This window comes from Pelodiscus sinensis, chromosome 4, assembly GCF_049634645.1.
Source record: "Pelodiscus sinensis isolate JC-2024 chromosome 4, ASM4963464v1, whole genome shotgun sequence".
NCBI lineage: Eukaryota > Metazoa > Chordata > Testudines > Trionychidae > Pelodiscus > Pelodiscus sinensis.
In genome coordinates this window covers 107,031,388-107,047,191 of record NC_134714.1, presented here as the reverse complement: position 1 = coordinate 107,047,191, position 15,804 = coordinate 107,031,388, and the positions used below count along the sequence as shown (strand labels likewise).

Here is a 15,804-nt window from a genome sequence, read left to right as displayed (position 1 = left end):
AAGGCTTTAATTCAGCAAGACACTTCAATATGTGCCTAATTTAAGAACATGAGTAATCCTGCTAAAGTCAGTGGGTCTTCTCATGGACTTGGTAACTTGCTGAATGGAAAACTATGAATAAAATGGGTGTCATGTTTTAGTATGCATATCCAAATTTTACTTAGTTATTCTAATGAGATTCTAGTTGATTTTATTTGGGGGAAGCTTTAAGTGTGCTAGCAATAATGGGGCTAGGATTCTACATAAATATTTGCTGTTTATATCTCTGTAGCATTTCTTTTGTTCTGTCCTGTCTGGTTATTTTCTCTTCTGCTTTTCATCTTGAAAGATCTTTTCTGCCATTAACTTGCAGTGTATCTCCGCTCTTCTCCATCTGGCTTCCTGCAAGAGAGACCATCATGCTGAAATCCCTGTCACAGACCTTTTTTGAAACCATGAGAACAAATGGGAGGCTTATTAAAACCTTGCCCTCTCACTCTCCAATTGTTCAGGTTTTCAGTGCTATTACCTGTTTTTTCACTCTTCCCAAGATGATATGCTTCTAGTCCAGCACAGTGGTAATTTAATATGGAAAGACACTTTTTACCTGGACAGGGGAATGAAGGTGCTTAGATTCCATTTAGATGGAAATGTGAGTATTCACTTGTTTACAATGATGCTACTATCCAAAAAGCTATTCTGGCTATATACATTTTGTTTGCTTAAAAGAGAAAAGCAAGGCTTTGTAGCAGAGAGATTTACAAGGAAGGTATATTTTATTCACTGTATACAAATCACCCTATATAGATGGGTGCTTTACCTGAGATTGTATCTCTTTAATTTCTTCAGCTATACACTTATTAAATTCCCTCTGATCGTGTGTCTCTCTGACTTGTTGCAGGTGAGCTAGTCTTTGCTGTCCTTTCTGCCTGTCCTCTTCCGCCGTAGCCTGCATCTTCAGGCTTGTCCTCTGCTGTGTAAGTTGCTTTGTTTTCATGGTCAGATTCTGCTTTATGTCTTGTTCATTTACCTTCTTATCTTCATTCTCAAGATATTGCAACTTCTTGTTCCTAGAGAAAGAAACCCCAGTGAGGTAAGAATTTTTGTGAAAATATTTTTTTCCCTGCTCTTTTCCTATCCTCAAAACAAATAGACCTGTCTAGTGTACATGTACATAAACTCTTCAGTGTAATGTAAGTGTTTTAAAAATGATAAAACCTTCAGATAGAGTTTCAGAAGCACTGAACTTCTGAAGATAGGCCAAAGCTGAGCACTTAAGAAAATCCACCCTAAAGGTTTATTTGGCTGTTACAGCTGTATATTTGTAAAGAACATGGTCAAGAAGTTTAAGGCGCCATCTAGAGTACAAGTTAGAACTGTGCTTTAGCTGCATTCAGGGACAGTCACATTGTACAGGGCATCTCTGCTACAAGTCGATCCCATGTACATCCATTCCATGCTAAAGTTGTTGACACTTGTAGGAATTGATGCATTATAAGTCCTCTCATTCCCTGCTCTTAAGTCATGCAAAAAAAATATTTGCACAGATGGAAGTCAGACGTAGGAAAAAAATTCCCCGCTTTAAGCTGTTTCACTGTAAGTCCAAGTTTTTTGGAATGTATCTTGGACTTAAAGTGAGGACTGCCTGTAACTTGGTCTTAGGTTATTTGAACTGTAAATTGTGACTGTCTTTTGGGGAATGTCCAATGGAGTAAACCCTTTCAATTTTTAATCATTCAGAGAGGGAATTTAATTTCTGTTACTGGCACCAATACTGCAGTGAACAGCATGGTCATCCACTGATACAACTCAGTCTTTTCATTTAGTTTCTTTCTAGTTCTTATGAACACACAGGGCCTAACCAGGCAGTCCTTCCACATGGAAATCTATTGATGTCAGTAAAAGAAACTAGGGAGGAGGATAAATATATTACTCAAGAATATAGGGGAGTTATCAGGATGGTGAAAGTACAATTAGAATTGCAGCTAGCAAGGGATGTGTAGAGTAACAAGAAAACTTTTTACAGGCATGTTAGCAATAAGAGAGTGATCAGAGAGCGTGTGGGGCCCTTACTGCATGAGGGAGGTAACCTAGTGACAGATGATGTGGAAAAAGCTGAAGAATTCAATGCTTTCTTTGCCTCTGTCAACACGGACAAAGTCATCTCCCAGACTAATGTACTAGGGAATGCAGTATAGGAAGGAGATGGACAGCCCTTGGTGGGGAAAGAACAGGTTAGTAACTATTTAGAAAAGCTAGACATACACAAATCCATGGGTCCGGATTTAATGCATCCGCGAGGGTACTGAGGGAGTTGGCAAATGTCATTGCAGAGCCTTTGGCCAATATCTTTGAAAACTCATGGAGATTGGAAGAGATCCTGGATGACTGGAAAAAGGCAAATGTAGTGCCCATCTTTAAAAAAGGGAAGAAGGACAATCCAGGGAACTACACACCTGTCAGCCTTACCTCAGTCCCTGGAAAAACCATGGAGGGGAACTTCAAGGAATCCATTTTGAAGCACATGGAAGAGAGGAAAGTGATCAGGAATAGTCAATAAAGGGCAAGTTGTGGCTGACCAGTCTGATTAGCTTCTATGATGAGGTAACTGGCTCTGTGGATATGGGGAAGTCAGTGGATGTGATATACCTTAACTTTAGCCAAACTTTTGATACTGTCTCCCATAATATTCTTGCCAGAAAGTTAAGGGAGTATGGATTGGATAAATGGACAGTAAGATGGATAGAAAGCTGGCTAGAATGTTGGGCCCAATGGTTAGTGATCAACGGCTCACTGTCAGGCTGGCAGCTGGTTTCTAGCAGTGTGCCCCAAAGATCTGTTCTTGGACCAGTTTTGTTCAACAGCTTTATTAATGACCCGGATGAGGGGATGGATTGCACCCTCAGCAAGTTTGCAAATGACACTAAGCTAGGGGGAAAGGTAGATATGCCGGAGGGCTGGGATAGGGTCCAGAGTGACCGGAACAGATTCGAGGATTGGGCCAAAAGAAATCTGATGAGGTTCAACAAGGACAAATGTAGAGTCCTGCACTTGGGATGGAAGAATCCCAAGCATTGTTACAGGCTGGGGACTGAATGGCTAAGTAGCAGTTCAACAGAAAAGGACCTGGGGATTACAGTGGATGAAAAGATGGATATGAGTCAACAGTGTGTCGTTGTGGCCAAGAAGGCTAAAGGTATATTTGGGTACATTAGGAGGAGCATTGCCAGCAGATCTAGAGAAGTGATTATTCCCCTTCATTCAGCTCTGGTGAGGCCACATCTGGAATATTGTGTCCAGTTCTGGACCCCCCACTATAGAAAGGATGTGGACGCATTGGAGAAGGTCCAGCAGAGGGCAACCAAAATGATTAGGGGACTAGAGCACATGATCTATGAGGAAAGACTGAGGGATTTGGGTTTGTTTAGTCTGCAGAAGAGAAAAGTGATGGAGGATTTGATAGCAGCCTTCGACTTCCTGAAGGGAGGTTCCAAAGAGGATGAAGAAAGGCTGTTCACAGTAGTGACAGATGGCAGAACAAGGAGCAATGGTCTCAAGTTACAGTGGGGGAGGTCTAGGTTGGATATTAGGAAAAACTATTTCACTAGGAGGGTGGTGAAGCACTGGAATGGGTTATCTAAGGAGGTGGTGGAATCTCCATCGCTAGGGGGTTTTAAGTCTCAGCTTGACAAGGCCCTGGCTGGGTTGATTTAGTTGGGATTGGTCCTGCCTTGGGCAGGGGGCTGGACTTGATGACCTTCTGTGGTCTCTTCCAGCTCTATGATTCTATGAAAAGTGACACATCATGTAAGGCAGTGGTCCCCAACCATTTGGGGTTGCCGGGCGCCAGGGGGCGTGGCCGTTCACCCGCCGGGCGCCCGGGGGGCGGGGCCCCCCCCCATAGCCGCATTCCCGGGGCTGGCGCTGGCGCTCTCTTCCCCCTCTCCCCCAAGCGCCGTGCGCCCGGGGCCGGCGCTGGCGCTCCCTCCCCCCCCGCCCCCTTCCCCAAGCGCCGCGCGCCCGGGGCCAGCGCTGTCGCTCTCTCTGCCCCCCTCCCCTAGGCGCCCCCGGGGCCGGCGCTCACAGTGCATCACGCGCCCCCGGGGCCGGCGCTCACAGTGCACCACGCGCCCGGGGCCAGCTCCGGCACCGCGCATGCGCCACGTACCCGGGGCCAGGCCAGCCCTGAGCACTTGGCGGGCGCAGACAAATGCCCCCGCGGGCACCGTGTTGGGGGCCACAGATGTAAGGGTTTGTGTTCAGGCTCTGTCCATTGGGATCTGACTTCTTAGTCACTTATTCCAAAACTAGTAGAATCAGATAGCTGACATGACCCATCCATTAACTATTAAAGCACAATGTTCTTGTGTCAAAGAAGGCTACAAACTACAGTTTCATAAGAAAGGTATACATCAGTTACAACAGAGCACAATATGGACATTTATTGATCATTTAAGCTACACATGCATTCTGGTCAGATAACAGAAATTGCTGTGCATATTTTCTGTTAGGAATTCTTCACTGGAATTAAAGCACCAGTGTGTATAGAGCAGATTTTCCAAGATAGCTCTTTCTGTTTTGTTTCTGTTCTAAAGAATCATACCATACTATGAGCAGATTTGTCCTTTTAAAACAGAAATCATAAGTTTGGTGTGGACAATGCTTTACACTCTCTTCATGGTCCATAGAACCAAAAGAGGGAAGAGGCAGGATAGCTAATACTTGACCTGCATGTTGTACCTCCGGTGTTCCTGGGCAGTGCAGTACTTCTCCTCAGCCTGCTGTTCTCTTTCACATTCCCACATCTGTTGCTGGATTTTTTTCTTCCTTTTGTGCTCCATGCAGGCGTTTCTCTGGTGTTCATATTCTATTTGATTTTCTCCAAGTTTCTCTAATAAAGGAGTGCCCTGTGTCTGGGAGAAATGATGCATGAAAACTAAGACCTTAGTCCTCTTACTTCTGACTTGATTTCAGCATTTTGCAGCCTGTAGCTGAACTCTAGAGCTGTATTCTCTCTAAATTGCCTGCTATTTTGAAAGGGAAAAAATTATTTCAAAATTAGATCTACAAGACTGATTTCTAAAAAAAGAGCCACGAGTTTCAGGTTTTGCAGCTGATATCCAGAACCTTGAATATTATAATACCTAATTATAATACTGTTTCACCATAGATTACTTACCCCTAGTGATGGCTTGAAATCACGGTGGATTAAGACATCTTTCAGTCCGAGATATTGTCTTGGTGACTGTTCAATAGTTTCAAATATTGCACTCTGGTTGGTTGATGCAACAGGGTATGTGTCCAAGGAGAAAATTGTTCTAGATTCTGTTTTCCCTTTTGTACACTTACTGCTAGGAATGCTGATTCCTGGGGACATAGATACTATATTTAATGTGCATAATCAGATTTTTACATTAAAAACAAAAAATGGTAGTTGTTTGTAAAGAAAAATGTAATTTAAATCTAAAAGGAACTCTTCTAGATGCATGATTTCTGGTTCTAGATATCAGTTACTAAAGCAGATGTTAATTGTGTGGATGGCACCTTGAAAAATGTGGTGGGGTAGCTGGGGAATTAGGAATTTAGAGTTACATATATGTGTTCCTAAATATGATTCCATTTTTGTGTGACTTTCCATGGACACCGTACTGGAAAAAAGAACCCTTTCATGTGATGAAGAGAGCAAAACATTGTGCAGATTTTGCATTTATAGAAACTAACAAAAGGGATTTTTAACCACTGCTCGGTTTAGGCCCCAATACAAAGTTTTGCTTTACCCTTTTAAAAAGGAGAGTGGGGCCACAAAATATTTAATTCTTAGTAGTCATTAAAGGATTAATGATATATGGTCACATTTGTTTTCTGTTCTCCATGCACAACACATGATTTGCCTACCATGGTTGAAATAAGATAAGTTGGATATTTACAAGTACATCTATGTCACTACTATCAGAGATATGGGCCCGCATTGAAGTCTAACCCTGAATGAGATACGTCAGCCTAAAACGGTCCATCAAATCTTTTCAGTGAAGAAGTGCCTGTTGACAAGTCACCAAGGAAGGGGATGAAATATACCTGGGTTCCTAGGCTGTAGCTTGGGGTGGCTTCTCTTCCAATAATTCCACTCAAGTCTTGCACCATCTTCCCGTTTGAATTTGTTGAAAAGACAGGGTTTTGTATTAACAGCACTATCCACTACCATGCTCTTAGTTAGACACCTCTCCCCCTTGCTTTCTAAATCAGAAGAGGAGGAGGAAGTGTCAGCAGCAGGAGCTGCTGGTTCCTTTTCTTTTGGACTTTCCAATTCCAGAAGCTGTGCAGTGGGCTGCTTGTTGTTCGACTCTTGCGCTGTAGTGCTTCTTTGAGGGAGCAAAGCTGTGGCTAGCAGGCGCCACCAGACACTGAATTTGGGATGGGAACAGCAGATGCACCCTACATGTACTGGTGACCAGCATGCACTGTAACAGAGACCATGAAAAGGGGGGTGAATTAATGTGCATAGCCAGGCACACCCGTACCTATTTTGCCCAGCTAAAGAACATGAAGGGATGGGTGAAGTGAGAGGTCTGCACAGACAAGTGTAAGAGCTAGTGGTGCTGGGGGCATTCATGAGTTTTAATCTGCTGCTGATGGGCATGTGAATCATCTCTACTATTCTTTCCCATGTATCTGGTGAAATCCACAAGGCCACACCCAATGGTACTTTGACTTTCTTGCCATTCCAGGAATAAACTGTGATTTCTTCATCCTCTGAGGCTATTGACAAGAAAAAGGTAAGAAACCATTAGCTAGTACTGGTTTGCTTGGGAAATACTAGTGTCTTGACTAGGGATGTGAATGGTTAACCAATTAACCAGCAAGCATCACCCTTGCTGTGGGATACTTACCAGTTATGGTTAATTGGTGCAGGCTGAAGCAGTTCCCCACCTGCCAGGGCAGGAGGCTGCTCCAGCTTAGCCAGAGCAGCCTCTGTCCATGGCAGGTCAGGGGTATTCCAGCCCAGCTGTTTAACCAGTTAATTGATTAAATGGGATTTTTCATCCCTACACTTGACTGATCTCTGTAATTGAATATGCATTTCCTACCTTTGTTAGAGCAGTAACCCTCTCATGTCCTACCACCATTTCCTCATTTACTGCTAGATTGGGCAACAGCTACTGAATTTGCCATTGTTATCATAGACCTGGCAGCAGTTTTCCTGCAAACCTATTCCAATGTGAAACAGCCACAAATGGTAACTGGGTAACTTTTGTTACTGCAGTGATAATTCAATGACATTTTACCAGTGTTTTGATAAGCAAAACAGGGCAGAATTGTGAAACATGGGTGCATTATTAATCTGTCTAAATTCCACATGGTTGTGCTCAGATCAGCACTTGTATATACAAATAACCCAGTGCCAATTTGAGCATTCCAATATGCACCATCATCGTAACGCTGCCCCCTTTGAAAACTAGGCTTCCTTGTGCATCAGGTCTCAGGAATGGAACGCGTTACCCTTTCCCCTACCTTTGTTTCAGTAGGAAGTTAAACTGAATAACTGCTAAAAGAGTAGAGAGCACAGATGGCAAAGGTGCAAAATTTAAAAGTCTATTTTTAACAAAAGATCAATCTGAAAGTAACTTTCACACTCAAGATATTGCTAAGGAGCACTCTGTAGGAATCTCACTACTTCCCACTACGTCCCTGGCAGCCTGTGCGATTTTTAAAGTAAACATTGCAAACTGTACTGATGCTTCTGATGTTGCAACAGTACCAAAAATACTGTCATTTTTACCATTTTAGGGGCTTCCTTCTTACCTCTGAGGGGATCCCTTGTTTCAATGCCCAGTAGGGTAGTTCCAGGGCCATATCTGACCAGGTCAGGTTCCCAGGGTGCCAGCACTTTGTCTCCAGGGAGTATGGAGTGCCTCATTCCATTGACATACTCAAGGATGTCATCCCTGGCTGTTTTTTGTACACAGACTGTGTACTTGTCACCCAGGACAGGTGGTTTGTCAAACTCTACCAGAAAAGTTCCTCTCTCGTCCTGCTACTGGGAGCAAAAGAGAATTACGAGGAAGTCCACCAGGTAATACATTAAGGCCTTGGAATACAGGCAGCAGTCCTTCCACGGCAGGGACTAGACTAGGCCTGAACTCCAGGGCAGCAAGCAGCACTTGCTATGGTAGTCTGCCATATGGAGAGCTGGAAAGAACTAGAGGGCTATTTGTGTTCAGCAGCCACAGTCAAATACACCCAGTCTCCACCACAAGTCAGTCTGTATTTCCCCCCCACTGTAAAAGACACTACAGGCTTGAGACTACGTGCCCAGCTGTAATTCTGCTGCTGCTGCTTTCACTAACTCCCCTGTATGCAGAGGGCAACACCGTATCCGGATGCAGTTCAGAGCTCTTCTCTATTCATGTATGAATCCTTTCCTATTACATATTGGCTACGTCTAGACTGGCATGATTTTCCGGAAATGCTTTTAACTGAAAAGTTTTCCGTTAAAAGCATTTTCGGAAAAAAAGTCTAGATTGGCACGGACGCTTTTCCGCAGAAGCCATTTTCACGATTGGGGCTTTTTTGCAGAAAACAAATCTCAGCTGTCTACACTGGCCGTTTTGCGCAAAAGTTTTGCGCAAAAGGGACTTTTGCCTGAACAGGAGCAGAATAGTATTTGCGCAAGAAGCACTGATTTCAGACAGTAGGAAGTCAGTGCTTTTGCGGAAATTCAAGCGGCCAGTGTAGACAGATGGCAAGTTTTTCCAGAAAAGCGGCTGATTTTCCGGAAAAACTGGCCAGTCTAGGCACAGCCACTGGGTAACAGGCATTTTACCTTTTAAAAAACGGTTAAGGAGCTTTGCATCAGCAAAGTGAGGCAAGCCACTCTCCTGCTCTTCAAAAAGAATAGGCCTTTTTTCTTTTTGAAGTGCTAACCACAGTCATTAGTGGCTATGCAAAGACATGCTGTGCCTTGGGTTGCAGAGGAATAAAGCTGTAAGTGTATACACAACACAGGAACAGTTTCCCTGCGGTATTGATGTTTATCTGTCTATTCACAGCAGTAGCTGGGGCGCTGTCCCTGACAACACAAAATACATCTCACCCTGGCTCAGTGCCTAGCGGGATTGGCATAGAAACAAGCCTGCCCTGCAAGCTGCTGAGAGTCCTGACGTGTAGCAGGCACCAAATTTTCTTCCACTTTGCAGGGTGGGTCCAACTGGGACCATGTGAAGTTCCAAAACAGGTAAGTGCGGGAGGAAGCCTGGCAAGCCAAAGTGAGGCACTGGCGTGGTACTGTTCACAGCAGGAGCTTCCCTGAAGAGCTCAGTCTGGTAGGCCCTGTCTCCCAGGTAGCTGCCTTGTTTTCTGAGTAACAGACAAGCTCCACTTCCCACAAACCAACAGTCCCAAATGCCAACTGGGATAGCTGCGGGCAGGTGAAGAAAGCCCAGCACAGAAGGCGTAGAGGCTGCAGAATAGCAGCTAGAGAGGCTGCATACAGGTGTCATGTCAGCCAATTGCTTTGTTCCCCAATCTGACACATGCAATACACCATACATAGGGCTAGGAGGATGGGCTGAACCACTGTTCGGTTAGTCCACTGCTAATCCAATGGCATTTTACCAGTATTCTTCTGCTAAGCAAATAGGGCTGAATTGTGAAACACGGGTACATTGTTAAGCTGTTTACATTCCACAGTTTGGATCAGCATCTGGCTGTACAAATAACCCAGTGCCAATCTGTGCATCCCAACGGGAACCATCCTCTGAATACTGCCCCAGCTGGAAACTAGGGGTTCCTGTGCATTACATCTCAGGAATGGAACATGCTACAGCCCCCAGAGATGGCCTTTCAGCCACTGGAGCTGCACAATCCCAAATGCAGATGCTCTTTTTGTGACTTGTCTCCTGACTTCATGCAATGGCCTACATCAGAACCAGCACAGCCCCCCCTGTATGATGCATAGAGCCCACTGCACAGCTCATCTGCCTATGCACTCCCACAAGCCAATTCTGCCCAGAGTGGGCATTCAGGTGGTGGAGAGTTAATAGTGGGAAGAAGTATTCTGCAATCCCAGTGAATCTTCTGTCTGGGGAAGAGTCCCCTGGGTGATCCATGTGACTTCCTACAATGAACAGGTCTCAATGTGTGTGTGTGTGGGGGGGGGGGAGGGTTTGTCAGTGCATAGAAAATAGCTACCAAAGAAAAGGGAGCCAATAATCACTTGCCTCTAGCTCCTGTTTTATCATACCAAGATAATAAAACCCATCCATTTCCCTTCTTGCTAGAACAGGAACATTAGCAAAGTCCACTGTTTTTTCCCACATCATCAGCTCCTTACATGCTGTGTCACGTAAATGGGGACAGTGGCTGATCCATGGGCAACTGGAATAAAATGAAAAGGGTTAGTGGTGAGAGTAACAGATTCCATAAGTCAAGCAAAAATAATCTAACTTTCAAGGGACATCTGGTGGACTGTTTTGTTCCACCCCCTGGTGCAAAGCCGGGAGGAACTCGCTGCTTGCTTGTTCAGAAGAATCCCTCACTTGTTTAACACCAACACAGCTGACTTAATTTATTCTTGGATCTGACTTTTAATACGCCTATCATCTGTAGAAGTAGGCTGTGCCCATGAAAGCTCATGATACCATGTACATGTTTTGTTAGCCTTTAAGGTGCTGCAGAACTATTTGTTGTTTTTTAAGTTTTTCCAGTTACAGGCTAACTCAGCTACCCCTCTGAAGCTTTTGAACAGCTGACTCAGACAGCCCCTCTCAGCCTGACACCCACTGAGCGGTTTGGTGGTTGTGGTAAGATCTCACTGTGACCCTGGATTGATATACCCTACAGCAACAGTTGCTCTTATTTGTGCTGGGAGCCAAACTAGCTTCAAACTACTAAGATCAGGTTGAAAAGAGTAGCCCAGGTCCCCTTGAATCATCCCCCTGTGATAGCCAGCCCCTGCTATCGGCTATTCTCAGAAAGCCCAGCTCCTCTGCCCTCAAAAGAGCAGTGTGCCCCAGTTTACCACTTTTACGTTCTCATCACATCTGTACAGCAGCACTTATAATAAAATGAAAGAAAGTTAATTTAAAAATAGAGATTCCACTAGACAAAAAATAGCGCTGGAAATGTCTAGTTACAATACAAAACAAAGTGCAAGTTACAACCTACGCTTTATAACCAGTTACCTTGCCCTGCTAATAAGTTCCCCCACCCAAAGCTCAGTTTGTTACAGAGCTAGCTAGCAGCATAGGAATTGGGATCCAATTTTTTGTGACCCACCCTCAATCAACATGTTTCCCCAGTGAATGGGTACAGAGTCTTTTTTCATCCTGTGGATACTGAAACTATTTTTTCCTCTTTATTCACAGACATGGAAATCCCCTGTCTGTTTTAATGGTCCTTTTATTTCCAAGTGGTTTTGATTATTTACAGTAATCTTTGATAGATTTCCAATTACACTTCTGGAATAGGGCATTATTAGACAATTGAGCCTTGTGTTACATTACCAGCTGACTAGGGAGGGGTGCCAACTTCCTCCTGCTTGAATGGGCCATCACCTAGTCATACAATTCCCTGGTGACTAACTTTACTCTAAGACCATCTGATAGTTTCAATATGGTTATATATTGCTTAACTATTTCCCGTACACCCGTCTCATGCTGGTTACGAGTGGTGATAAGTTACAAGCTTTCAGTAGAGGGCTCACCTGCTACCTTTCATGGAAAAACACCATGAAAGAGATGTATTAGATGTAGTGAGTTTGTTAGAACTAGGAAAGGAGTTGTTTGTAAAGGACAGGGAGCCCTTTTCTAGTTGGCACCAATTGGCCTTGTCAAAGAGCATTTCCTTAGTTCGTAGGCTTACGCCATCAGTTATTTTCTGTCATCTACAGTGTTGCAAGCAATTTTAATCAGTAGTGGTCTATGAAGCTAACAATTAACAAATTATGGCCCTACTCAAACTATCTTCATTTTGCTAATTTGTCACGAAGGGCAGAGACTTGTGTAGCCCAAGGTCCAGTGTGCTTCAACAGCAGCCCTGGGAACTACAAATTGTGGACTGCAAATTGCGGCATGTTGGGAGAACTTCCTGCTAGGATGTATCCTCTGCCCTAAGCAGGATCTGAGCAAGGACTAAGCTAGAAGCAGCAGGCAGGCTGCATGTAGAGAGGAGGAGCTGCTGAATTGTGATCCTGTTCTGTGTTTTTTTACAGGTAGGACCAAAAAGGGCTACAAAGCACCCTGAAAGGAGTTTAAGTGATACAAAGGGAGAACATGGCCTTGGTTGTTGTGGGGCTTAGTTCCTGTGGGAGTTGGACCATGTTGGAAGGGGGCTGTATTGTATGTTGTAACCTCTGCCCCCAGCAGGGTCTCAGCAGGGACTGAGCTGGAAGCAGCAGGCAGGTTGCATGCAGAGAGGAGAGGCTGCTGAACTGTGATTCTGTTCTATATTTTTTTACAGAATAAAGCCTGTTCCTGGTGGTTTGTCTGAGTGGGTCTGGTCTGAGGTGCGTACACACACAGTACACAACACAAAGCACGCCAAGTAGCCTCAGGCCTGGCCTCCCACAGGTGTGTAAAAAGTCACAAGGCTTCCCTTATGCTGAATAACCTCACACTGGGCTAGGGAACAGGAGGAGTTGCACTTGGCATAAGAACGCAAATGACAGACACAATCGTTTATTGTTACCTTTTGGGGATGAGCGGTCTGGTAACCCAAGCAGGATACACTGTGAAAGAACCTCTGGAGAAAGGATTGACATTCCTTAAGAAGTTGCTACAGGGCAGCTTTTCTAGTGCTGTCACTGCTCTGCAGTACTTGTGCTCTGTAAACAAGGGGGTTCCTGAATGCTCCATGCCCTCAGAAGCAGTTACCTACAAGATGGAATTGTGATAATTTGGTGTTTGAGGAGAACAAATGATATAGATAGTTTTAAGCTAATGTGCTGAGTAGGTAAATTATGACCATAATGACTTACAATTTCTGGTGAACCCTAAAGGACTTTAAAACATTTATGAATGTGTTTTACATAAGACAATGGATAAAAACTTTCCCTACCACTGAAATGCAGCCACTTCTGGTGTGAAATATAGCAACTATTGAACAGCGCAGGGCAATAGGAACTGAAGATATGCCATTGAAATTACAGGGGGAATTTAGGTAGGAGGAAGATAATTCACCAGTTGACTTTGGCCAATAGAAGGCAGTTTGATTAACACGGTTATACTATCAAAACCTACTGATAGCAATAGGATCCTTTCCATTGAAGTCAATGGACTCTGAATCAGACCTTTGGATAAGGTGATAGGCACCTTAAAAATATAAGATAAATATAAGATAAATTAGGAAATTCTTTGGGAATTTTGTTTTAAATCAAGTCCGCAGGACAAGTGCCCTTAAACACCACTGAGAAACTCACTGTTGTGCCACCTCAGGAATCACTCACTGCACCAGTCGTCTTCTTAAAAGTTTCCTATCCGCATCATGTCCTACCTTAATGCTATATATGTTATAAGCTATGACAAATACCACAGCAGGAGACGATATTGCCAAATAAACCCTGACACAGCTTTTGAACAGTGTGCAAGATTAGTGTTCCCTGTTAATCGTGTTATAGTGATGTATTTTAAGGGGAAATATTTTGATCTTGCAGCTGTTCTGTCATGTTTTATGATGACAGGTTATGCTTTTAGCAAGAGAAAGAAATCGTGCTAAGATCTGACAAGTGAAGAGATAACTGTTCGGTGGCTGTCAAGTTGAAATTTACAGTGTGATTGCTATCTCCAGTAACCTGGGCAAGATTTAGCAGAGACACTTCTATTCTAGCTAGATTAATTTTCAGACTGAAAGTCAATGGGTTTATGCTCCTAAATTACATTTGCAAATGGAATTTAAGATCCTATGTTCTTTAGTTGCATTTAAAAATATTACCTGTGGACCTTACTCTCACATTTTCTCTGGTATAAAAGACTATCACTTGGGTAATCTCTTATGTAACAAACTGGTGTTTGACATAAACATCAAATGAGACCATATATTGCAAAAGGATCACAGATTGCAACAACTGTAATAGTCTAAGCAAACTTGTGTCTGCAAATGAGCAAAATGTCAAAGATATTGAGAATTTACTTTACCAGCATACTGATTCTCAAGTTATTACATACCAGCATTAATGAAATAATAATGTAAAATTAGACTGTGTGGATTTTCAAATGAGTTTTATTTTTAATTTTCTGTTTTAAAAAGCTTTAGAGTGAAGTTAGTGCTGGGGAAAGGTATTGGCCAGAAAGCCCTTAAGAGCAAAGTCCCTTCTTATCCACAGAACAGATTCTGTATGGGCTGAGGAGAGCAAAGACAAAGGTGACTAGTATAAAATTATGTTTACTGAGCAGCTTTAGTTATTTATATACAATGGTTCTGGAAACCAAATATATTGAATTTACCGTATATTGCGAGAGCTCAATCTTGTCATCTTAGAACTGGCTTGACTTCAGAAATCCTGCCCTTTTGCATGTTTGGTGTGAAAAGTCCTCTGGTGCTAGTGTTTTCCAGTTACTAGACTGGTTGCCATAGCTTCATTACCAACAGGAAGTGACTGTGCTGAAGAAAGCCACACGTGCATACATGAGTGTTTCAGCTAACTGCCAAAGGAACAGCACTGCCAGAGATGATCATTTGTCTACCACATACCCATTCTATTTTAAAAGTGACAGACATAATCCTATCACAATACTGTCTTAGTTACAGTGGTGGGGTCAGAATGTAGGAATGCATTGTGTTTAGCCAGTCTATTTTGGACCCTTGAATGACCAAGTACAATTTTATTGTCACATATACCTCCAGGATTAAAATACACCCTCTCCCAATTGGAGTAACAAAAGTGCTGCTGAGCAATTAGGGTAAAATGGCAGTGGTCGAGCTGGTGTCATAGCACCTTACAAACCAGCATTCACTAAGCCTCACATCCATCTACCAGGTAGAAAATACAATACACTGTGTATTACAGTAGCAGCTCAAAGCCCCAAAAAAGATCAGGACCCCATTGTGCTAGGCACTGTATAAAACAGTGAGAGGAAGTTTCTACCTCAAAGAGCTCACAGTATACACTAGACCGGTGTTTCTCAATTGGTGCTCTGGGGAATCCTGGGGTTCCGCGAAGCAAAGTGAAGGGTTCTGGAAGGAACCAGCACTCCCTCGCCCCCTCTGAAAGAGAGAGAGAGCTGGCTAGCCAGCAGAGGCATGGGCGGCAAGTTGTATGGGCTCGTGGTGCCCATGCTCCACCAATATTTGGAGCTGGAGCAGGCCCCGGCCCTTCCACGTGTCCTTCCACCCCAGTCCCAGAGTGTCTCTCCCCTGACCCCGTCCCTGCCGTGCGCAACCTTCACTGAGTTCCCCCTTGCCAGCTGCTGCTGCCCTGTGCAGCGTGCTCAAACTAGTGGGTGGGGAGATGCCAGGGCGTGATGTAACGTCACAGCCCAGGATTTTAAAACTGCTGGGTGCTGCATTGCACTGCGCAGCTGAGTTGTGGGTTCCGAGTCTGGGGACGGAGTGCAGACTCCAGCCCCGCAAAGTGGAAGGCAGAAGGTAGGGGAAGGGCTGCGAGAGGAAGGGGCTTGTGCAGAGGAGGAGGGGAGAGGGGGAAGAGAGGGGAAGGCACCAAAGGGACAGGGTAGAGGAGAGACAAATGCCAGGGGGCCAAGTGCAGACAATAAGGAAAAAGGCAGGAGGGGAGGTGTCAGTGGGAGGGGGACAGGGTGATGCTGGGAGGGGAGAGGGTAAGGGCATCGGGGGCTAGAGCGGGGAGGGGGAGGTGCTGAGAGAAGGCTTGAA

At 44.2% G+C, this 15,804-nt stretch overlaps 1 protein-coding gene across 1 annotated transcript; it reads right to left on the bottom strand.

Annotated features, from left to right (window-relative positions):
* Positions 1 to 203: 203 nt before the first annotated feature.
* C4H11orf16 (chromosome 4 C11orf16 homolog) lies at positions 204 to 14,543 on the bottom strand. Its single transcript, XM_075927991.1, has 9 exons — positions 14,418 to 14,543; positions 12,664 to 12,848; positions 10,197 to 10,353; positions 7,780 to 8,008; positions 6,055 to 6,735; positions 5,159 to 5,346; positions 4,720 to 4,892; positions 800 to 1,049; positions 204 to 381 (listed from the first exon to the last, which is right to left on the bottom strand). The coding sequence occupies exons 2-9, from the start codon at positions 12,828 to 12,830 to the stop codon at positions 298 to 300; spliced, it is 1,929 nt and encodes a 642-aa protein (XP_075784106.1). The 5' UTR covers positions 12,831 to 12,848; positions 14,418 to 14,543; the 3' UTR covers positions 204 to 297.
* Positions 14,544 to 15,804: the final 1,261 nt, after the last annotated feature.